This window comes from Fusarium pseudograminearum, chromosome 1 (genome assembly GCF_000303195.2).
Source record: "Fusarium pseudograminearum CS3096 chromosome 1, whole genome shotgun sequence".
NCBI classification, from domain to species: Eukaryota; Fungi; Ascomycota; class Sordariomycetes; order Hypocreales; family Nectriaceae; genus Fusarium; species Fusarium pseudograminearum.
In genome coordinates, this window is record NC_031951.1 from 261,181 (window position 1) to 284,432 (window position 23,252).

General features: G+C 46.9%; 10 protein-coding genes across 10 annotated transcripts; 4 read left to right on the plus strand and 6 right to left on the minus strand.

Moving 5' to 3' along the window:
* Positions 1-15: 15 nt before the first annotated feature.
* On the plus strand, positions 16-578 carry FPSE_10091 (uncharacterized protein; the record flags this gene model as incomplete). Its single annotated transcript, XM_009263208.1, has 2 exons — positions 16-82; positions 137-578. Coding segments are annotated over 2 exons (509 nt in total), but the record flags the coding sequence as incomplete, so codon positions are not given.
* Positions 579-909: 331 nt separating this feature from the next.
* FPSE_10090 (uncharacterized protein) lies at positions 910-3,997 on the minus strand (the record flags this gene model as incomplete). Its single annotated transcript, XM_009263207.1, has 2 exons — positions 910-2,386; positions 2,436-3,997. The coding sequence occupies 2 exons, from the start codon at positions 3,995-3,997 to the stop codon at positions 910-912; spliced, it is 3,039 nt and encodes a 1,012-aa protein (XP_009261482.1).
* A 466-nt stretch (positions 3,998-4,463) lies between these two features.
* On the minus strand, positions 4,464-6,338 carry FPSE_10089 (uncharacterized protein; the record flags this gene model as incomplete). The annotated part of the gene is made up of 1 exon (XM_009263206.1): positions 4,464-6,338. One exon carries the CDS (start codon positions 6,336-6,338, stop codon positions 4,464-4,466), a length of 1,875 nt encoding a protein of 624 aa, XP_009261481.1.
* A 524-nt stretch (positions 6,339-6,862) lies between these two features.
* FPSE_10088 (uncharacterized protein) lies at positions 6,863-7,766 on the minus strand (the record flags this gene model as incomplete). Its single annotated transcript, XM_009263205.1, has 2 exons — positions 6,863-7,232; positions 7,282-7,766. The coding sequence occupies 2 exons, from the start codon at positions 7,764-7,766 to the stop codon at positions 6,863-6,865; spliced, it is 855 nt and encodes a 284-aa protein (XP_009261480.1).
* Positions 7,767-9,426: 1,660 nt separating this feature from the next.
* FPSE_10087 (uncharacterized protein) lies at positions 9,427-10,304 on the plus strand (the record flags this gene model as incomplete). The annotated part of the gene is made up of 2 exons (XM_009263204.1): positions 9,427-9,604; positions 9,655-10,304. The coding sequence occupies 2 exons, from the start codon at positions 9,427-9,429 to the stop codon at positions 10,302-10,304; spliced, it is 828 nt and encodes a 275-aa protein (XP_009261479.1).
* A 187-nt stretch (positions 10,305-10,491) lies between these two features.
* Positions 10,492-12,054, minus strand: FPSE_10086 (uncharacterized protein; the record flags this gene model as incomplete). The annotated part of the gene is made up of 2 exons (XM_009263203.1): positions 10,492-11,253; positions 11,305-12,054. 2 exons carry the CDS (start codon positions 12,052-12,054, stop codon positions 10,492-10,494), a joined length of 1,512 nt encoding a protein of 503 aa, XP_009261478.1.
* Positions 12,055-13,457: 1,403 nt separating this feature from the next.
* FPSE_10085 (uncharacterized protein) lies at positions 13,458-14,762 on the plus strand (the record flags this gene model as incomplete). Its single annotated transcript, XM_009263202.1, has 6 exons — positions 13,458-13,647; positions 13,694-13,713; positions 13,766-13,802; positions 13,850-14,303; positions 14,355-14,422; positions 14,470-14,762. The coding sequence occupies 6 exons, from the start codon at positions 13,458-13,460 to the stop codon at positions 14,760-14,762; spliced, it is 1,062 nt and encodes a 353-aa protein (XP_009261477.1).
* Positions 14,763-15,068: 306 nt separating this feature from the next.
* Positions 15,069-16,741, minus strand: FPSE_10084 (uncharacterized protein; the record flags this gene model as incomplete). The annotated part of the gene is made up of 4 exons (XM_009263201.1): positions 15,069-15,098; positions 15,262-15,876; positions 15,943-16,373; positions 16,420-16,741. 4 exons carry the CDS (start codon positions 16,739-16,741, stop codon positions 15,069-15,071), a joined length of 1,398 nt encoding a protein of 465 aa, XP_009261476.1.
* Positions 16,742-17,233: 492 nt separating this feature from the next.
* FPSE_10083 (uncharacterized protein) lies at positions 17,234-19,288 on the plus strand (the record flags this gene model as incomplete). The annotated part of the gene is made up of 1 exon (XM_009263200.1): positions 17,234-19,288. One exon carries the CDS (start codon positions 17,234-17,236, stop codon positions 19,286-19,288), a length of 2,055 nt encoding a protein of 684 aa, XP_009261475.1.
* Positions 19,289-20,657: 1,369 nt separating this feature from the next.
* FPSE_10082 (uncharacterized protein) lies at positions 20,658-22,379 on the minus strand (the record flags this gene model as incomplete). Its single annotated transcript, XM_009263199.1, has 8 exons — positions 20,658-20,801; positions 20,856-20,972; positions 21,059-21,316; positions 21,375-21,487; positions 21,555-21,654; positions 21,706-21,919; positions 21,976-22,119; positions 22,174-22,379. 8 exons carry the CDS (start codon positions 22,377-22,379, stop codon positions 20,658-20,660), a joined length of 1,296 nt encoding a protein of 431 aa, XP_009261474.1.
* Positions 22,380-23,252: the final 873 nt, after the last annotated feature.

The window sequence follows — 23,252 nt, forward strand, 5'->3', positions numbered from 1 at the left end:
CTTCGATCGGTTCAGGGCAGTATATCAGTCGTCGTTTGAGATACGGAGAGGTAATTGTTGCTGGCTTTGCACTTTGGACGCTGTGAGTTGGGCATATCTGAAGCTTTGGCCATGACTGAGATACTGACCAAAATAGGGGAGCGGGTCTGGCTTTAATCTTTAATCGACATACCAGCCCGGCTGTCATCGCCGTGATTCTAGCCATCGTTGGAACAGGAGTGGGCTCTGTCTTCCAACCAACCCTCATCGCCCTCCAAGCCCACTCACCCAAGAGTCGTCGGGCTGTCATCATCTCGAATCGAAACTTCTATCGGTGTATGGGCGGCGCTTGTGGCCTTGCTATCTCGGCTGCGGTCCTCCAAGCCCAGTTAAGCGCGACCTTGCCTGCTAACCGCAAAGATCTCGCGAGCTCAACATATGTCTTGCCAGAAGGAATGCGTAAGGAGGCTGGTGTTCTCGACGCGTACATGGCAGCTAGCCATAGTGTGTTTATACTACAAGTCCCTCTGATTGGAGCATGCTTGTTTGGTACAATCTTTATTCGAGACCGTGGGTTGGATCCCGTTAAAGAGACTTAGGGCATATGGAGATACACATTTGAGACACAATACAGTCAGGATAAGACGTTTGGGTCTCAACTACCTTCATAATACTATCGAGACATACGAAGAATCGATTGAAGCGAAAACACAGTGTTATGAGAGAGGAAAACAGACAACTTCTACATAGTGTACAACGACTAATCCGTTGATATATTATCACGCTTTACTGTTAAGCTCGTATCTCTGAAAAGATCGAATGAGCAAAACATTCATATTATCACGCATCAAAATGGGTAAAGATAAATAGTGTTACCGATAGGCGGCTCCTCAAATTGTATTTAAAACTCTTGTTGACAGTAAAGCCCTTTCACTCAACGATGCTAAAGTCAAATGTAAAGTCAAAAGCCTTCATATAGCACCTATGCTGCTCAAACGGCCTCACAGCAACAGTCGCACTACCAAGTCCATTATTATCATAGTCCAGATGCAAAACCGTCATATTCAAGGGCTTCAAGTCATGCGGATGCTTGGCGTCATCCAGGTCGAAAGGCATGTATCTTCTCGCCGTGAAACTGAAAGTCTCGCCCTTGGCCCGCCTTGCATCAAGCGTAGCGTCCTTGTCGCCAATCTTGAGCCAGCGCAGGTCTTCTCTGTTACCGTTCTCTTGTGGGTAATCGTAGTGTGTAAATAGGTCTGGAACGTTGGAACTGTATTCTCCAATGCGACCTGCTTGTTTGGAGTCTTTGTAGCTCTCGCCTGGACCACGGCCGAACCAGGATACGTCGTCAAAGGATTCTGGCAAGACAGCCATAAGACCTATGTGGGGAATTGTATGAGAAGAGTTCTTGCCAATGAATTCGCCGCTAGCTTGAAGTTGAAGCTCTGGACCCGAAGAGGGGATTCTGTAGACCATGTCTGCTTCAATACCCCAAGCTTGAGTTTTGACGCCGACCCAGACTTTGTAATGGACGGTAGCGCCGTCTTCGTCAGTCTTCCAAGTCACGTCTCTGACTTGAGGGTATATCATTGGGATTCTAGCGCGGTCCCACATGGGGCCGTCGCCTGACCCAGAAGCATCGTTCTGTGTCAGAGCGCGGTAGAAGGAGAGCTCGGGGCCGCGTTGAAAGATGTCAACACCATTCTTGGTCCATGTGACATTGCCTTGAAGAAGATCGAACCCAAAGGAGGAGTCCCCGTTCTTGTAGTTAAGACTTGTACCCTTTCTCTCAAATTCGGAGGTCGCAGCACGGCGGGTGAGAGACGCTGCGTTCTTAGATGCTGAAGCGGGTCTCTCGATGTGAAGTTGATCCCATGCGATGAGATGTCCCTTGGCAGCCCAAAGTGTATCCTCTTTGAGTTTGAACTCTACAGTAATCCAATAATCGCCAGTGGTAACGTTCTGAACAGACGGAATAGCCAGAGTTCTGTTTTCGCCAGGCGGTACACGAGGTAGAGAAAGACTCTGGGGATCAGTCTTGACACCATCTGCAACCACATGCCACGAAACATCAAGATGGCTCAGATCCAAGAAGTCGTAATGGTTGGTAACAGTCATCGCACTGCCATTCTTTGCCAGCAAGACTGACACTGGCTGAATCACTTTGGCATACTCTCTGAGAGAAGGCATGGGTGAGTGGTCAGACAATGTCAAACCATCCATGATGAAGTCTGCGTCGTTGGGCTGATCGCCAAAATCACCACCATAAGCATAGTAAGTGACATTGCCCTCTTCCTTGAGGATTCCATGGTTACTCCATTCCCAGACGAGACCACCTTGAGAAAGTGGTTCAGTCCTGAACATGTCAATGTACTCTACAAGACCGCCGGGGCCGTTACCCATAGCACTGTAACAATATTAGCTTGGCAAGGTGATTATCGACAGAGCTGACTTACTGAGCAAACTCGCAAAGGAGAACTGGCTTGTCACCGTGGTCCTTAATGAATTGTCGGACATAGTCAGGAGTAGTATACATCTGACTGTACATATCCGTTGACTTTGCTTCATGATCCTGCTCATAGTGGATAATACGACTTGGATCTCGCTCTCGGATCCACTTACTCATGGCAGCGTGGTTCTGACCATAGAAACATTCGTTGCCAAGAGACCAGATGATAATGGAGGCATGGTTCTTGTATCGCTCAACAAGTTGACGAGCTCTATCGATATATGCATCTTCCCAATCAGGGTTATTGGACAGCCACTCTGCTGCCTTTTCCTCAGTATCTTCAAAGGACCTGAAACCATGACACTCAAGATCAGCCTCGCCGATGATGTAGAACCCGAGTTCATCTGCCACGTCGAAAAAGTCAGGGTGATGAGGCTGATGAGCAGTGCGAATGGCGTTGATGTTGGACTGCTTCATAAGAATAAGATCTTTTCGCATGTTCTCGTAGCTAACTGTGCGGCCTGTGAGATGATGGTGCTCATGTCTGTTGACACCGTATATTATGATCGGTTTTCCGTTGACGTAAAAGTTGGGACCCTTCATCTCAACGCGTCGAAGCCCAGCCTTTTGACTTATTGTTCGCCCGTTGAAGGTGATGAGTAGAGTGTAGAGATAAGGTGTCTCGGCAGACCAGAGGTGGAAGTCATCACCAGAGATTTGTTTCTTGTATATCTCTGATGACGATCCTTTCCATTCGTCGATTGTTGAGCCATTTGCAGAGAGCAGGTTGATGGCCAAATCACCTTCTTCTCCTTGTATTGTGACATTGACCTTGATGGAGCCTCCATCGAAAGAGTCGTTCAGCTCAGAGTCAACTTGGTAGTCAATGATTGAAGATTCAGAGAATGGGATGAGATAAACGTCGCGAAAGATACCAGAGAGCCACCATTGATCTTGATCTTCGATATAAGACCCATCAGACCACTGGTAGACGCGCACAGCCAATTCATTAGCCTTGTCAGAAGAGAGATAGTCCGTAATATCGAATTCGTGAGGATTACGACTACCTTGCGCGTAGCCCAAATCCTCGCCATTGACGCGTACATGAAACGCACTATCAACACCTTCAAACCTCAATCGGATCTGTTCGCCTTCCCAATCTTCAGGAACCTCAAACTGACGCCAGTAAGAGCCAGTTGGGTTAACGTAGGAGACATTGGGTGGCGTCACAGAGAATGGGTAGTCGATATTGGTGTAATGAGGAGCCCCATAGCCTTGGAGCTGCCACATACCTGGGACTTCAATGTCATCCCATGAAGTTGTGTTTGCAGTCTCCCAGATTGGGGCATCTAGAGGACTGGGGTCATAGTGGAATTTCCATGTCCCGTTGAGACTGTGGAAAAGGCTTTGATCCCGGTTGAATGAGAGAGCTGACTCTTGGTCTGGGTAAGAGTAGAAATGAGCTCTAGGAGGGAGAGTATTGCGCTGGAGGACGTTGAGGTTTGTCCAGTCAGGCAGGGCGCCTGGGAATGCACCAACCGACATTCCAGCAGCCGATAAAGACATCATGATGACTGGATAAGACCCAATGATTGTTCCTATCATTTCTCGAAAAGGTGAATACTTCTACTTTATTTATATGTCCCTCTTTGATCCTCACCTCGGCTTACCGTTTGCTTCGTCGACGATGCCAAGCCAACGATCGTCATTGTCAGTTTCCGCACCTATCGCAACACAGCAACTATGGATATATCCATGATCTACATGAACATTTCCCCGCAACAACTGAATCGTAACAAGCAAATGCTGCATATCCCGCACCATGTCGAATTATGTCATGGGGTTTTTGTGTCTTTCCCCTCTTCCCCCGCTGGAACGTAGCATTGAGAAAAAGTCAAATAATGGATACAACATAAACGAGAGGAAAAACTTGATTAATTGATGGAAGAAATCTGAACTAGGCTAGCTGCTAACTATTACTCCGATGCCCGTAATTGTAATCATTCGTTGCTTAAATTAAGCATATCTTGAACTCTCATACTTGTGCCGGTGTCACTGGGTACCCAGTTCCTTGAGGTGTCTGGGGTTGAGCTGGAAAGTAAGATCCTTTATTATCGTACTGATACTGAGCCATGGTTGAGCCTGTTGGAAGAGGAGTTGGTGGCATTTGATAAGCCATCGGTGCAGGGTTCGGTTGAGGAGCTGGCACGTATGCATTGCCGAAAGATTGAACCGGGCCACTATTTGTTTTCTCCTGCGGACTGATCGGCCCATAATGCTGCGGGTTGTACTGATGCGGAGTGGAAGGAGCTTGGATGCTTTGAACTGATTCCCTCCTGTTTAGGTCAACGGATGGATGCCCTTGATGTTGATGATATGTATTGCTTTGCTGGGGCGCCGGGTAACCTGATTGTCCTTGATTCTGGGGCTGATAGGCAGGTATACTTTGAACTGACTCTCTCCTGTTTAGGTCAACGGATGGATGCGCTTGATGTTGTTGATACATGTTGCTTTGCTGAGGCGATGGATAACCTGGTTGTGCTTGTGTCTGCGGCTGGTAGGCTGGTATGGCTGGTTGATACCCAGTGTGATGTTGCACGATCTGCTGCACTGGACTCTGAATTACACTGGTTGGCGGAGTCGGCTGTGGCAGCTGAGATGCAGGTACTGGCTGCGGTGTTGGACAATGGGGAGTCATGATTGCTGGAGGGTACCCAGATGGAGTCGCTGCTGGTGGTGGAGGGTATCCTGCTTGGGTAGCTTGAGCAATCTGGGATGGATAGTATTGCTGGGTAGGCTGCGCTTGATAATTTCGCGAGTTGTCCTGTGGAGGTGATGACGGATGATACTGTTGAAGTTGTGGTGCATATGTAGCAGGAGGGGCCGGAGTCACCGGAAGAGCCTGTTGCATTGTCGACATGTCAAATGTCTGAGGTGTACCAGGGATGTATGGAGAATTTCCTCCCTGTTGGTATGGTACATGCTGCGGGAGAGGGTAATGTGTAGCAGGGGTTTGAGGTGGTGAGAACATTTGTGTGCTGACTGAAGGCATAGGCGACGGTGCAGTGGATATCGGGACATGTTGTTGCTGGGTGTAGTCGTAAGGTTGCTGAAACGACTGCTGTCCTGTCATGTTTGGTGCTAGATATCCGTTTTGTTGAGGAGCCGGTTGAGATAACATCGGACTCTTGAAGTCCTGGGGATACGCATTCGGATCCAGAGTGTACGTAGGTTGAGGGGGTGCCTGGACGACAGCAGCAGTGTACGGCGGAGGAGGCAAAGGCAAAGCTTGTGAAGGCCCAGCAGCTGCGTATACTGGATATTGCCCATTGTTCTGGTATGGCTGAATAGAATACCCAGCCTCAGCAGCTTTAGCATCTTGCACAGCTTGAAACACACCAGCCTTTTGGAATGCTTTCTTCGCATCTTTCTTCTTCAAATGGTTCGTATGTGCATGTTCAACAGCCATCCCCGCTCCATCAAGAGCAGCATGAGAAACAAGTTTGATAGCCGTTTCGTTCGCAATGATGGATTGAATCCCATGTTCTGCGCCAGCTGTTGCGACGGCATCGGCGCCCATTGAGCCAACACCAAGTGTTACCACGCCGATTGTTCCACTGACGGCCATGCTACCGAGGACATCTCGCTTTCGGGTATGATGTGTCGCGTTGAGTCGATTAAGGTGTCTTTCGATAATCTCTCGCTTCTTGCGCGCGTTATGAATAGCTGGTGCGGCCATTGCAACGCCAATTGTGGAAACTCCAAGGGTCAACGGAATGGCACAGCCAGACACTGCAGTGGAGGTGGCAGCACCGGAAATTAATCGCGTATAGTGCTCCCACTCCCGCTGCAGCTCCTCTAGCGTGAGGCCCTGGCATTTTTGGTCGTATTTTTTAAAGTCGAATGGCATCTTGATGATGGTGAAGATCGTGGAGAGGATAAAATTAATGCACGAGAGAGAGCGCCAAGAGGAGACATAAGTATGAGTGCTTGGCGAAAGCTGAAAGATAAAAGATAATTTTAGCAGTTCTAGACCAGATCCATGGTCCGATATGCAAGCCACGCGAGGCACACAGCGTAAAAAGGCTCATATCGTTTGGTCTCGGGGTGTCCCAAATGGTTCAGCTAAGATGTTCTAGGTTAGCGAAATGCAATGTTGTTCAGCCGCACGAGGCTTTCGGTAGGACCAAGGCAGACAAGAATATTGAAAATGCAGAAATATGCCAGTAATGTCACTCGAAATACTGATATATCATTTCAGTGCTGTGTTGTGTTACATTTATGATCCACTAGTAACACCAATACGGCAACTGGTGATGAAGTGTGCGCTGTAAGTTTTTGTAACACACAGGATCTGTCAAAAGTTTGCACAAGAATGAAATGTCTCAGACACATATACCACATCTTCCAATCAAGGTATATCGCTCTCACCATTTAGCCAACCAACTTAGGCCCAATGTCAACGATCGAAACATCATCCACACCAGCAGATATGCTAACCACCCTACCATCACTGCATCGAAGTCTAAGCACTAACAGTCCATACGCTGTATCGGGTGTGAAGTTGACAAAGTTGGGCTTGTACTGGTCAAGGTTATCGAAATCAAGGCGCCACTGTGCTAGCGATCTGGTACCGAAATTGGGTTGAATGACACAAATGGTAGAGCTCTCGCGAACAACAGCCGGTTCGCTAAAGACAACTGACGCGACATTCAGACGATAGAGGCGTTCGGTGCTGAGGCCCTTGATGTTTTGGCTGATCTGTTTGCTGCCGGTTACAAATTCATTTACAGCATCGAATTGACTGTCTCTCATTAGCTTGTATCTGTGTGGTATTGTAAAAGAAGGCTTACACATATTGACTGCCTGAAGCGGCTTTTGATACGTCGGTCTTGATTTGGGCGTCTTGTACAGTCCAGGCGGTGTTTGGCTGATCCTCGAACCAGCCGTTATTGACATAAATGGTCGGCCCAGAAGCTTGGGTGGTGGTAGCGGCTACAGTAGTGGTAACTTCAGCCGTGGTCGGTTCAGCCGTAGTTGCTTCAGCCGTGCTTGTCTCGGTAATGGCAGCGGAATCGAGGTCAGTCGAAGTCTCCAAAACCGCGATAGTTGTGGTCTCGAGGGTGGTGAAAGAGTCGGTGGTAGTCTCGCGGGTAACAGGAATATCCAAAGAAGTGGTAGTTGCAGTGGAGGTATCCAGACTCATGACAGTTGCGGTGTCGCTCAAAGATGCAGCATCGGAGGTGGTAGTCTGCTTATCAGGTCGACAGCGAGGACGGGCACTGGCTGCCGGTACAAGCGCAGCGCTGAGGGTAGTGAGAAATGAAACCCAGCGCATATTGAAGATTAACGAAAGTGAAGCGCCTTGTCAATTCATCGAACAGCAGAGGTCAAAAAGAGAGAGAGAGTTTTGTCTAAAGTGGCTACTCGCTGTTTATTAATATTAAGTGTTAGTTTACCTAAAAGGAGTTGTGAAGTCAATAAACATTGTTTTTGCTCAATAAAGAAGTATTTCTATTGGCTGTATCCTGTCTCAAAACCAATAGTTTACTAACTAGAGACAATAAGTATGAGCTGTTCGCAAAAGCAATTCAACACTACAGTAGCTAATGACCAGAAATAGCTTAGAGGCTTGTCTGGGAAATTGGACGCCACACCACAAAGTAAAGCCCCAGTCTCAGCTCAAAGCTGTTATCCGGACTCTGTAGATTCGCAGATGCATGTTGAGCTAATGGCATAATAACAAACGCATCTTGCTCTCCTTACAAGACACTACCGAGCTCAAATACCGACTAGACTACGTCAAACGTCGCGGGGTGACATTGCCAGTTGCGTATTCGGCATGAACAACTTTAATTGTTTCTGATCAACCAAGCAGACTCACCTTGACCAATCACGGTGTCGCAATTTCGACAAGTGAAGAACCATGGCCAACGTGCAAGATCAGCGGTTACAGGGTAAATGCAATGTCTTAGTCCCAGGCTCAGCCTTCTCCTCGCGACGTGGAACGTGGCTTTGAGCGTTGCCAAGACTGTAGGAGTTTTAGATCACTAAGTTATTTGAATATGATGTAATTATTCTTAAACGTGTTTTGACAAGTAAACCTAAAATCCTATGAGCTTAACGTATTAGGCATGTCAAGTTGTCCAACGGGGACGCTAGTTCCAACTTCTAAACACGAAACCATCGGAATCTGCGGCAATGGAAGCATTCCCCGATATCATAAAACTTAAATATCTACGTGATCAAATGAGAGGCTGTGTTTGTCCAGGATCTCAATGCTTGAAAAGTGTGATTAAAGATGGAAACCTTATTATCAGGTCAGGGTCTCCATGCGATCAAACGCGCTTTTTCTTTCCTACTAACTAACAACTTGACTTGAGACGCGAAACTTGTAGAGCCAACAAAACGACATTAAACTGGATATTTTGGCTGTCAACTGTCATCTTGTCCCATCAACGAAACACTAGCTCTCATGTTGCTTTCCCACGTTCCCTTTTCCCTTCCCTCCTTTATTTAAGCTCAGGAACAAGGCTCATTTCCCAGCCCTAGAAAGCCAGTTCACGCTAACAACCATCGCTACGGTAAAGTTTAAATATTTAGTTCCTTACCCCATGGGCAATTTTGAGGCTTAGACCTTGTTATTGTTGCCCTCACTTGCCTATCCCAACTTGGACAGCCCGCAGTATTTCTAGCACTGCAACCTCACTTGATATTTAGTATAAACCTTTGTAATTTCGCAAGGACCTTGGACTTGGCATACGATGTTTTTGTAGGGTTATTACTTCCATGACAGGCTGGAGTTGTGACGACGACTGCCCGCGCCTCACAATAGCTTGGCTTGGCAGTGACATAGCTTGACGCTAGACTGTATCAACAGCATTAATGATCATCCCAATGAAATATTAAATTGCTTCAAAAAGGGCTCGTTCCCCGACTCAACTCAGGAGATCACACTTTGTTACACATCTTCTGCTATACCGCAAATAACCCTCACAATGCGTATCTCTCAGCTTTTTGCCGTGGCCACTTATGCCACCACTGTCTTGTCTTGTGCAGAGCATAACAATCACTACTCTCTCAAGAACAAGAAGCGACACATTGACCCTCGCGCCGATCCTAACAGTAAAGACTGGGCTTACGACGCATCCTACAATTGGGGACGCATCAATCCTGGTATGAACAAATTCTGTTATTATTATAAACAGTTACTGACATCATTCAAGACTACCATCTCTGCCAGACAGGAACGCAGCAATCGCCTATTCCTATAGCTCTCAAGCAAGGCCTATCTCTTGAACACTTGATCAAGGAATGGAACTATCCCAATGAGATCACCGGCAACTTTTTCAACTGGGGTTACGGTCCTGCATTTACCGTCCAGAACGAAGATGCCATCTGGACCAATAATTCTTCTTTCAGCTTTGACAATGAAACTGTCTACCTGAAAGGCTGGCACATTCATGCCCCCGCCGATCACACCGTTGAGCGACATCGCTCAAGGGCAGAGCTACATCTCGTTCACGTCAACGAACAAGGCAAAGAGCGCGCTGTGCTCGCCATTCGATTGGACCCAGGAAACAAAGAAAATAAGTTTTTGGCACAGCTTCCCAAGATGATTGGCTTCAACGAAACCGAGACCACAGAGGAAGCAACACTTAATCACAAATTGCTTCTGGATAGTGTGCAGTACTTTGACGAGTTTTGGACTTATGAGGGAAGTTTGACTAGTCCGCCTTGCACAGAGGGAATTCGATTCTTCATTGCGAGGCAGATTATGTTTACGAGTGTGCAGCAGATGAGGGATATTCTGGGTGCTTCCACTTATAGTGCTCGCGAGGAGCAGCTGGTGTGGCGACATCGTATCAATGTCTGATGTATTGGATGATTGATGTAGTAGATAGTAGACGGAGAGATTTAGTTAGGGTTAGACGGAGGTTCAATAAGTTGATAGAGTCGCTAGAATCCACGATTAGATGTGATTACAATTATCTTATCTAAAAGTGATATATTTGATGTCCATAATTATTTACCCTCCTCACGTCGACCTATGGTGGCCATCTCTACTCTCCGATCTTGAAACCGCCTGGCCAGTATTTTTGAAAGACGCGGAGAGGATCGTACTTGCGAGAGATATCCAGTAGACGCTGCTTGTTTTCAGCACCATATCCATCATAGATATTCTGGAAGCCAGCAGCATCTCCCATATAGTAAAAGGGATCGTACAGGCCTGCCTTCTGAGTAGCATTGCCGATAGCCCATGTCGTATCCTCAATCCACTTGAAAATCTCATCATTGTGCTCATCGCCGCTCCATTCTACCACCTCGGCCCAGGCAATGTACGTTCCCTTGGTCTCGGTGTCCAATCCAAGGGCATTACCTCCGGGGTTGTATTTCTTGGAGGCCTTTTCCCATAGAGAGCCAATGGGTTGCCAGTCAACGGAGATGAGCTTGCGGTCCTCGATAGGAAGAACCTTGTACAGTTCAGGCAAAGCAGCAAGGAAGACATCATTGACGATCTGAACACCCTCGAGAATTTCTTCGTATGTCTTGCCCGTGGTAGTACCAGCGATGAACTGGTCGTTGATCTTTGGTGTGACTAGCTTGCCAGTCTCATCCGAGAACTGAGCCAACGTCTGCTTTTGGAATGTGTTGCCAATTGAGGGAAGATCGAAAAATGGGCGGAAACATTCGGGCTCAGGGTCAGAGTCACTGTCGTAGAAGAGAATTGCGCCGCCAATGGTTGTCTCTTCGTCGACTGCAATGACTTGAGGAACGATGTGGGCGAGAGCATCAGTGTTGAAAGCGGAAAAATTGGCAACGGCCTAAAATAGTGTTAGTCGGATGCAAGTTTGCTTATTTTGAAGTTCACATACCTTGAGAAATCCAGGGATATCAGCAACGCTGTACACGCCAGCATAGATCTGATCAGATGGAAGAGTGGCCAGTCTGAACTTTGTGACAATGCCAAAGTTGTTGGAACCACCCTTGAGAGCCCAGAAGAGATCAGGGTAAGACTCTGCTGTGACGGATACAATCTTGCCATCGGCGAGCACAAGCTCATATTCGAGCACGTTATCAGCTGCCCATCCACGTTGGTTGCCGTGGAAGTTGACACCTCCAGCTAACAGTAGACCAGGCACACCGACGGGGGAAAGGCGGCCTCCAGCAACTGCAAGCTTGTGTTGGCCCAGATAACGGTAGACATGACCCCAGTCCAAGCCAGGTCCTACCCAGACAGACTCTTTATCTTCAGTCAATTCGAGAGTAGTCAGATTTGACATGACAAAGAGCGGACCATCATCGATATTGTTTGCACCGGTGATGGCCATATGTCCACCTCCGCGCACAGCGAAGGATGTGATGCCGAGACTCATGAGCTTGACGGCTTCAGCCACCTGTGTGGGACATGTCGGACGGAAGACACAAGCGGGGTTGAGTATCTCGTTGTTGGACCAGAAGTTCTGGGATTCATACTCGTAGACCGCATCTTTGGGAGAAAAGGTATTGTCAGGGAAGGCAAGCTTGAGTACCTCGCAGCCTGTGTTTGATTTCTCTGCGGCACTTGCAGGGTTCAGCCACAGAGCTGTCAGTGACAACAAACCGACTGCAGTATTGCTTAACATTGTGACTGGTGCGGAACAAAGTATTCGCAAGCAGCCGGGTCAAGGGATCTTTAGAGTTGGACGGCTTCGGCAGAAGTTTTAGTCGCAAAGTGATTGAAAGTTCCGACGTTCATGTGAACCTGGATAAGCACGGTAATAACCAGTTGCATCGGCTTATTAACTAGAGATGGTAGGAGATAAACCACCCTGGAATGGATACCCAAGAGGTGGGTCTATTTGAGGGCTTTCATTTGAGCTCTGGGCGGTCAGAGTCAAGAGTTCCCGTTTTTATTTGATTAGCCACGCTTTAACTAGAGACGAATAGTGTTAGCTCAGGTCTCTGGAACCATACATGAACAACACAGCGGGAACAAATCCGCTTGGCATCTCGCGCACGGTTTACGATGCGGAGTAGAAAGTAAGGATCAGGGTACACAAGCAGATAAACAAATGCCGATCCGGAAATGTTCCAGTCTTGTATTATGTCAATCTCCCGAGGTAAAGTCTCGGTCGAGCAAACATTGCCTACCAGCTATTGGGTAGAATAGTTACTGTTCGCCCCGGATTGCAGAGATATGAATTACCTCAGGGGATTTATATGGGTTCAGGTTGTCTGATATTTGGATCTACGCGACTAACCAAGTTGTCGACGTTCTGCTTCAGTAGTCTCTTGTCGTAAACTTGTCTTGTTTGGGTAATCCAAATGGCCATGTAGTGTTGAAGAACAAAATAGTTCCAGTCACGTCGAAGTAATCGGGACGGATGCAAATGAGGTCTGAACATCATCATGAGATTCGATCTACGCAGATATACCGACAACTGTGATAACTTTGAGCATCTTGAGGAGGCTCAGCGTTTATTAAAAACTCACAAAAAAATAGTAAACCCAAAACAAATCACGCAAGGTGTCAAACTCCCCTGCATGAACATGACTCCCCTGAAGCTCCATCTCGGCACCTCGGCAGCGGCGCAACAAATCTGACCTGTCAGACAAAAAACGTCACAACGTCAAAGCGGCAGTTCTTCATCAAACAAAACGTGGTTTACATCCCTGCAAAGCACCTTGCGCAATAACGCCATACCAACCGAAAGCATATCGACCGAATCAGGTGATCGATCATGTCGCACGACATGGCCAAGATCGCTGCTCACAAAAGATCTTCCAATGTCCAAGCGCACGACAACTTTGGGTAGGTCATCCGTTGATCAGGCACTGGATTGAGCTCGTGCGAACGCTAGTCAGCACTGGAAACACATGCAGAAGTAGGTAGATCAAGCTTAGGTTGAACATTAGTTCTTATATCTAGACTCAAGTCTTGATTCTTCTTTCAAGACGTTCGATAGTTTGGGACTATTCTTTCACTACTGACTTAGGCTCGTTTGACGTTTGTGTTTCATTCTGGTCCGCGTCGAATACACCAAAGATGTCCGTCGAAAATGGAGTTTTGTATCCTATGGATCCACCTCCAGGAATGGTCCGTGATGTCGGCCAGGCCGCCGAGTCTGCCCCCCTGGTGGTCATCACGGCTGTCTTTTTCCCGCTGGCAACAGTATGCATGGTTATTCGAGTCTACACGAGAGCATGCATTGTGTGCAAGCTCTCTTTCGATGATTGTAAGTCTCGTTTATCCACTGAACAACACTCGCTAATATGTGATAGATCTCATGATTCTTTCTTGGGTACGGTCGAACTCTCAAGACTTTAGTGAAATCATTCTAACTGTTTGACTAGGTGTGCAACGTGTTCCTTGTTTCCTTTACACTTAATAGTAAGTTCCAGAGTCACACGTATCTTTCCCATTACTTACAATCTCAGTGACAAACTATGGAATGGGCAAACATCTTTGGAACGTTCCATTCTCACCAGATCTATTCCCCAATTTCTCCTTGAACAACCTGCTCGCGGCCATCTTCTTTTGTGCCGCCACTGGTTTCGCCAAGGGAAGTATTCTCGTCTTCTACCTGCGAATATTTCCCATGAAATCAGCGCGAATCCTCATCTGGACAGCCTTTGCTTTTATCATGGGATACTCGACAGCATCCGTTCTTGTCAACATATTCTCATGCAACCCTATTCGAGGCTCTTGGGATCCGGCAATTATTGCGACTGCCAAGTGCATCAACAGACCGGTCTTCTACTTTTTGCAAGCTGGTTTGGGAATCTTTGCAGATATCCTGACTGTCTTGATCCCACTTCCGTGGCTTAAGTCACTGATGTTGCCCAAGAAGCAAAAGATTGGCGTTGGTGTTCTCTTGACTATGGGTGCATCGTAAGTTTTCCATATATTCTCACTTGTGAACACTATGACTAACCGAACAAGGGTTTGCGTTATCAGCATCATTAGACTGCAATCTCTGAGTGTTTTACTCCACGACCCAGATCTAACTTGTAAGACACCTCAACCCTGGCATCTCCAACCAAACTGACAATAGCAGACAACACCGTCATGGCCTTGATGTGGTGCGTTCTAGAATTGAACCTGAGCATTATCGGTGGCTCCATGGCTACCATCAAACCATTTCTCAGAATTGCAATCCCCCGCATGTTCACCACAAATTACGGCAAATACGGCGCGAGTGCCAGTGCTGGTATTCATTTGGAGTCGAAGGACAGAAGCACAGGGCATCAGTCACGATCTTTGCAAAGTCTCAGACCTGTTCACTCTGTGAAAACTCCACAGATAAATCATTTCCACGCCACCAGCACAGACGAGCTCGTCATAGCATAGATTCTTTGTAACAGCAAGGGTTAATTAGTTGCGAAATATGCTTTTAATAATACAATATTATCTGAATGTTATTTACATCGTTGTTAAATGGCTATTGTCTAGAAGTATGACATGCTGCAGTGTGGACTACAGGAGACTTGCTGAACTTATGTGATAGCCAGAGTCGCAAACGCATAAGGGACTTTTAGACTTCTCTAGCTCATTCTAACCCTCATAGTAAAAGGGCACATCCATCCATCTGCTGCATGGTACTACTGCAGTCCCAATGTACATTCGGCTTCTCCACCCTATTCTTCCAACATGTTCTCAAGATGTCACAAACAGTCCCGCAATTTCCTATCATACCAGTTTCTTTGGTTATCACACTATCCAGTAATGTTTCAAAGAATGGCTGCTGGTCTGGATCAGCTAAGCAACCAGCAACGCATATAGGCCAGCTCAACTGCCGAGGAGAGATCAATTGGTTTGCCATTTTGATCTCTAATATCACTCGACCCACTGCTCTTCTTATTCGAGTTGATGTTGCATCCTTTGAGACTTCAACACTCATAGCTTCGAGCTGGGCTAATGCTGAGGCTGCGAATATCCGAGTGACGCAATCTTGACCAGATGGCTGCTCTGATTTCGCTTGGTTAGACGATTGGGTCGCCACAAACCTGGGCGATAGTCCTCGAACTTCTATCAAGGCCATGGGTATTGAATCCATGATGTTCTCCAGATCATCTTCGATGTTTTGTCTTGCCTTGTCAAATTCCTTGATATCGAGACTATCTGTTAGGGTAGAATTGGCTTTCCACTGACTTAAAGCGGCCAAGTCTCCTATCGACTTCATGACTGAGTTGTGGCAACCCATTATATGTGCAAGTTCAAAGTTGCAACTTGGTCCCAGCCACTCAGTGTACGGAAGTTTGGGGGCTTCACGAGTCGCTACACAGGCCAGTAAGTCTATCCAAAGTAGGACGGGAATTTGAAAGGCCATAGCAGCAGTAGTTCTGCTTTCAATGAGACGCTTGTCTGACGATTGAAGAAGCCGAGGCTGATCATGTATCTTTACTGCGATGGAGGCCATGGCAGATAAATGAGGTTGCCAGTCTGCCGCACTTCCTCGTAGGACCTGTCATCTGTGAGCACTTGTTACACGACCTTTTTTGACTCCGTCAGGGGCTGTGTCCATACTCACCTCAAAACTAACAAGTGATATACCGCAAGCAATTATCTCCACTAGAATCTCATTGTCGGGCCGAAGTTCATTAATGTCAATGGACAAAAGAAAGTCCTGGAGCTGCCTGACCGCTTTGGTGTGAAACTCGAGTTCAATGTGATGGTTATTTGTCTCACCCAACAACGATCGCTTATGCAACGCCGCAAGGCCCAGTGCTGCTCGACAGAGCGGTCCATTTTTGCTTATAAGCCAGAGTAGCCACCCTCGAGACCATTGTCCTTTGTCAAAAAATGGGTACTGGTAGGGGAAGACATGATCCAGGTAGTGCATCAGAAGATCGGCTTCGTCATATCCAAGGGGTTTAGCGAATGATTGTCCTGAGAGGACTTGGCTTTGCAAGGATTGAGGAGCCAATGCTGAAGGTGATGCGGCTGCTGATCCCGAATCTCCTGAAGAGTAAGCATAACCCACCTGTCGTTATAGCACAGCACTCACCTTGAGAGATCTTGTTGAGCTGTGCTCCCTCTTGAGCAGGTTTTGATAAGTTTTGTTTTAGACGTATGGCTCGATTATGGCCCCTGCGTTGACGTGCCTGACGGCTCTTTCTCTCTCTAAAGTTCTTCTTTATAGCAAGCTTAATGCGCTGCTTCTCCTCCTTTTCATTTTGACCTCCATCCATCCACGATGGCATTGGACCATAGCCATGACAATGGACCTGCCTACTGGTACATTGGAGACATTCTGAGGGTGTAGCGTCGCATTTGACGTGCCTGATTTTGCATGTCCAACAACAAGCTGTCTTTCTATGCCCTGTCATAGTGGGTCGTTCGGGTAAAACCGACAAAGAGATCAATGAATATGTTTGTAATATTAACCAACGCCGAGATAAATAAAAGGGCCTTTCAAAGTTCGGAAACACTTGTTGGTTGATCTTGTCCGAGGAGACGCGATATTGTCTGAATCTCGGAGGGGTAACGCGCGATGCTACTCGTGATTCGCTAGTGAACCCAATCGAACCCATATATCATGCGCAACGACCTTTCCTATAGAGGTTAATAGCTTCCGAAGTTGAATTCCGAGCCACTTTTATGATAATGGAACGTCGGAGCGCTAGATAATCAACTTCGGAGAGCAAGTTGAGGTCAGGCGACGACTGTAAGCTCAATATCGGAAACTGTTTTAATACGATGGCAGACTGCAACACCACACACCATAAATACCTTGATGCTTTCTATCCCGATTATTCAGTTTCTTCAGTCTTTTCTAACTACCGCGACATTCTACATCTATTTTTCTATGCCTGCTCAACATGACACACAAACACAACCTTTCACTGGTCGAAGCCAGCATCAGCGATCTGAAAAGATTGCTAGATACCCGAGTCATTACAAGTGTCGAACTTGTTGCTCTTTACCTGCATCGAATCGGCAAGTTTGACTGCAGAGGTCCATGTCTCAATTCCGTATGTTTAATAAACCCCGAGGTATTCGCAGAGGCCAAAGCCTCAGACGATTACCGTAACTCTGGAAAGCCGCCACGACCACTCGAAGGTATTCCATTCACGGTCAAAGACAGCTACAAAGTCAAGGGTATGACAGTTGCAGCTGCATCCCCTGCCTTTGCAAACCTTATAGCAACCTCGGATGCTGCCATCGTCGAGTTACTTCGCAATGCAGGCGCAGTGGTGCTTGGAAAGACCAACATGCCACCAATGGCGGACGGTGGTTGCCAGCGAGGCTTATATGGACGATCAGAAAGTCCATATAACCAGAAGTATATGTGCACTGCGTACGCCTCTGGCTCATCCTACGGCTGCGGTGTGTCTACTGCAGCAAACCTAGCTGCTTTTGGTTTCGCTGGAGAAGCCGTGACTTCAGGTCGCTCGCCAGCATCCAACAATGCACTGATCGGCTACGCCCCTTCCCGCAGTGTTATTCCTCCCCGGGGACTATGGCCTTTGTATCCGACTTGCGACCAGGTCGTTCCTCACACAAGAACCATGGAGGATTTGTTTCACGTACTGAACGTCGTCGCCACCGATGATGATGCTGCCGGCAACGCTGACTTCTGGCGTTCGCAACCTTATGTATCATTGCCAAGGGTTAGCGAGATACGACCAACCGACTATTTTTCTCTCGCCAATCCAGATGCGCTTCGAAATAAACGACTAGCTGTTCCTCGATGCTTCATCGGGTATCAAGGTGCAAAGCTGGAGAACGCATGCTCTCCAGGCGTCAAAGCGCTGTGGGAAAGAGCACGCGCAGACATGGAGAAGCTGGGCGCCACTATCATTGAGACCGATTTCCCCATTTTCGAGAACTACACCAGACAAGACTTTCCCGGTCAAAGCATGAATGTTCCCAATATTTCTCAGGAATGGACGGCGCTGGAGCGTTGTGATATGATTGCCTTGAGTTGGGACGACTTCCTCCGCAGCAACGGCGATAAAGATATCCCAGACTTTACCTTTGCTGAACTTCACAAGATCAACCCTAACATTGCTCCTATGGATGACCCATCGCAGCATACCGAGTCTCAAAATCAGGTCCGCTATGAAGACATGGTCGATGTTGTCAAGAATCGGGGAAACAGCCGCCTAGCTGACCTCCCTGGGTGTCGGGAAGCGCTCCAAGCTTTGGAAGCCATGAGGAAAAAGGATTTGGAGGACTGGATGACCGAGAACAAGTTTGATGCTGTCGTGTTTCCGACGAATGGCGACATTGCGTTGGCTGATTCTGACGAAAACTACGAGTCGATGATTGATGCACTACGCGATGGAGTCAAGTATGCAAATGGTGGCCGATCACTCAAACATCTCGGAGTGCCTTGCATTACTGTACCTATGGGAAACCTTGCAGAAGAGAAGATGCCGGTCGGTCTTAATTTCTGTGGCAGGGCGTATGATGACTTCAGCATCATGAGCTACGCTTTTGCGTACGAGGCAGCGTCGAAGCGTCGGGAGATTCCCCCTCTGGCACCACCGCTGCCTTCAGATGAGATTTCAATTCCTCATAGTCCTCCATCACTGACCATGATGACGCCAACGTTGGAGATTGCATCGGTAACAGCTTCAAGCGAGGATGGCCCAGATTCGGATGTTCGCATGGTCAAAGTAACGGGAACCTGCAAATTCTCAAGCTCGCCCAAGACTTCAATTAGCCTAGAGGTCTTTGCTAATGGCGAGCTGGGATCCCCAGTGACCTGGGATGGTGACAACTGGGTATGGACGGCTAGGCTCACTCGGCCCAAGCGTGACGACAAGTATCCAGCCCTTACCAAGGTTCCAAGGGATCAGTTTCTTGTTGTTTTCATTGCAAAAGCTGACAATGGACGGTCTTCCGGTTCCTTCATTTTACTCGACTAGTCTAAAGCTATATGTTCTTTATGAGAGTAGCCAGGAATTACATACTTTTCATGTTGATAGTATGAAGCTATCTAAGATCAAAGTGAAATATGTTCCACTACATTATCATTATTTTTGGTGTGGATGCTTCAAGGCTTCCAGTACGTCTTTGCTATGAATTGTCTACAGAAACCGATGTATGTTGGAACAGGGAGGACAAGGTGACAGCGGGCTTTGTTTGTGAGACACGGAGTGGAACTGATGAAGAAGGCCTCAAACTGAGTCATTTTAGGCGAATTCCAAGGTAGTTCTGAATCGAGTCTCAGGCAGGGCAGAACTGCGGGGTTATGAGACATCCAGTACTTAGCGTCTGAGACAAACGGCAAGGGAATTTCATTGCATGGGCTAACTGTCCATTTTGGGTTTTCAGTTCGCCAAAGTTGATATTTGATATCTGGTCCTGTTAGGTATATGCTTTTCTTCCACCCTTTCATATGCACCCTGCTACTTTGGTTGATGGAGGGGAATCCTGACATATCATGTCAGAGACGGGGTGGGTTTCTTGGACACTAGCACTGCATTGGATAGCCTGGAACCAATATCTCAAAAGTACTTCACAGCGGGTGCAACATACAGCATAAGACATGCATACTGTTGATAAGAGCAATAGTGTTGACCTTCTAACGCATTTGTATTAGCGGAAAAGAACCTAGACAGGTGGCGCTCTACAACATAGCTGAGTCTCCTCTTGGGTGTTAAGACATTAGATTGCATAGTATGTGACCGAAACGTGCATAACATTGGAAATAAAATTTAATTAGTAGCACAATATAATCCCAGCAAGGTTCAATAGGACTGCGGGTCCTCACTTGGCGCATTAAAGTGTCTTAAAACGTTGACTGAAATTGGTTCAGATATACCTCCGGGAGCCAAATGACTCCACATCTCTGTTGCATATCGTCGAGATGATACAGTACTTGGCTAGGCCTTCTTTTGTGGCGTTGAGTGACAGAGCTGAGTTTGGTTATTGGCGGTTGAAGACGTAGTCACACGAGTGAAATCCTTGTGTGTAACTTGGCTTGGGGGATGCAATTGTTGATCTCGATTGTGGGACGAGTGATATGTTTGGTTTAGAATGTAAGCGGCTCCAATTAAGAAACGGCTATAACTAATCAGAGGTGAACCTAAGCTGAAATATCTAAGAATGCATAGCTGTTAAAGAAGACTAGGTTACTAATTACGCGTAGCGATTAAGTGAATCGCGGAGACAAATGGCCACAATTATGCATGTTGAAAGGATAAGATATTTTGCTAAAAGGTAACAGAAAATAAACTAGAATCTTACTACCAATCTTCATATTGAATGAGGATGGCGCAATGACTATGGAGTTCATGCATAACCAAGGAGATTAATCCTAGCATCGTTGAAAGTTATACCCTTGGTCATGTTGGTGATGGAGAATCTGACATCCTTGATGTTGAGTGATGCGGATGGTTTCATGTCCATCTTGGCATGAATGCGCCAGGTCTCGCCCTAAATCACAATGCGTTAGTGACTTGGAAACTTATTGAGTATTGGATAAATTACATTGTTTACATCCTCACAGACACAATCCGTAAAGGATTCGAAATTGTTAAGACGAAATTGATGTGGTTTGACGACCTCGTCAGGTGCCATTTTCTCATGAACAAACTCGAGAAGCGGCTGTTGTAAATTTGTTAGTACATGTAATACATTCAGTTGCAGTTACCACTTGGGTTATGATTGGAGAGGAATAATGAAATATTTACCTGTTCATCGCCAGCAGGCACTTTGAGGTTTGGCTCAGTGAAAGCCGTGTTGAACGACTCAGGAACTAAGCTTAGAGTCTGCATTGCAGCCATCTTCGCCATTGGCATAGAATTTGCTGTAGTCGCCCGATTATTATCCTTGTACTTCTTGAGAGTTTCTGCCACTCGATCGATATGGTCGGATCCAGGCGACCACACGTCTGGATCTTCGTTTCTCCAAGCACGCTCTTTTCGGTTGTCATCCAGTTCCCTCAGCATCTTCACAGATGTTAGTTCGTAACTGTTCCTGCAATGGCAGCTCATTGTCAGTGCTTACCTGTACAACCTTGGGCCAAACAATGGCTTCCAACGAAGTTATAAAGCTTCCATTGGTAAACTCATTAAAGTCGGTCGGATCTTTGCTGAGTATTTTACTCGAAAGAAACATTTCTGTAAACGAATGTCAGCACTTTTCAGACCCGACTAAGTAATATCCACAACGTGGGTTGAGAGTTACCAAAGCTTCCTAGGAATCCGGTGTAGGTGCGCATCTGTTCCAGAGCTTGTTTCGCTTCAACGCGCGCAAAGGCAAGCTTCCTGATCGCATCTTGCAAGTGCTGTTTCAAGATCAGCTCATTGGTCGTACTAAAAACTTGTCTTGGACAAACCTGTCGTTCTTGATGGGCATCCACGATGGCAAGGATAGCAAAAACAGCGACGAGGACTAAAGCAACGGCACCAACAATCTCTAAAGCTGTTCCAGCAGAAGCAAATGTGATCGCGCCACAAAATGCTAACCCATAGGCGATGAAGCCTGCTGCGATGGTGATTAGTCCTGTTGCTGTCAGAATCATGTTCTCGATAGCGATGTCACGATTCAGCCTGTTTCAATATCCGTTAGTATAAGGATCATGAGTTTCTATTTTGGCTAAACCAACGTCTGTTTGAATGCATTCCATTCTGCCAAGAGCTGGGGATGCAAAGTCTTCTGCATATGTGCATCCATTTCGTCAAAGTTTTCGAAGTTGTTCGCTTTGAGCAGTTCATCTAGCTTGTCTTGTATGCTTCGGAGTTGCTTTTCCCTAAACAATTGTCAGTCGTTCTTATTCAGGTGTTCAAATCAATGGTTTCCATACATTGTCTTCTTCAGACCCTCAAATTCGTTCTTCATCGCTTTAATGTCGTTTTGAAGTTGGTCGACGCGGTCTCTTCGGTTCGGATTGTCAGGATAAAAGACATCACCGATGCTTTGACCAACAGCACCAACGCCAGTTTCGATCTGTTTGACGACTTCCGATGCCCCCCTACCGATATCCTCGACTACACTGACAGTGTTGCCCATTTTGCCGTATGTTGGGTGTATGGGTGGATTTGCATAAGGTAGATTGGCGGGATTTGGTCGTTGGAGAGATGGAGCGGAGGCGCAGGGCTCGAATAAAACGAACAGATGAGAGGAGTAACGAGTTGAGGCGAAGCGACTCCTGTTCACATCGGGGATGCCACTGGATATCCCCGGTCACAAGAAACCAGGCAGGGTGTCTGTTAGGCTCTAGAAGTTCCGGCATGCAAGACAAATAATCCAAGGGAATCCACGCATCCTACATCCGTGGGGGTAGTTCATATTGGCAAGGATCGGAATTTAGTTGATGTGCTGGGATACCAGATGCATTTCAGCTTCAGAGATTCTACGAATAGCGTTTACTGGTCTAGTCACAGTACATATGTGGCAAGGTTGTTTGAGACACTAATGTGGAATCTATTGATGTGTGGCTAGATGATGCTCGAGCGGGGAGGTGAATCGTCTGACTCGGCTATTACCTGATTTTTCATATACTGCATGAATAGTTTAGAGACATTGTCTCACTTTGCCTCTCTACAATCATGTCTACCTTCAAATGCGGAACCCAATGTACTGAGTCTTGACACTTGTCGTTGAAAGGAACGGCTGAACACCTTGGCAATTACCCAAAGTGGTCTAGACCTATACTGCGCTATTCGAGTTTCCTTCTTATGGCTGATCCCTGTCAGTGACAGGTTGCATTATGATGGTTGGTGGCGCCGGTCGGCTGAGCAGCATTTGGTGGTTTTTGACTTCCACGGTCCAATAATGATTCCTTGCAGCTTTTCCACAACGATAGGAATCACAGAGCAACATTATTTGCACGTAGTATTTTTCCTTGATCCCTGTCACTGATACTCTCAACCCCAGCTACAA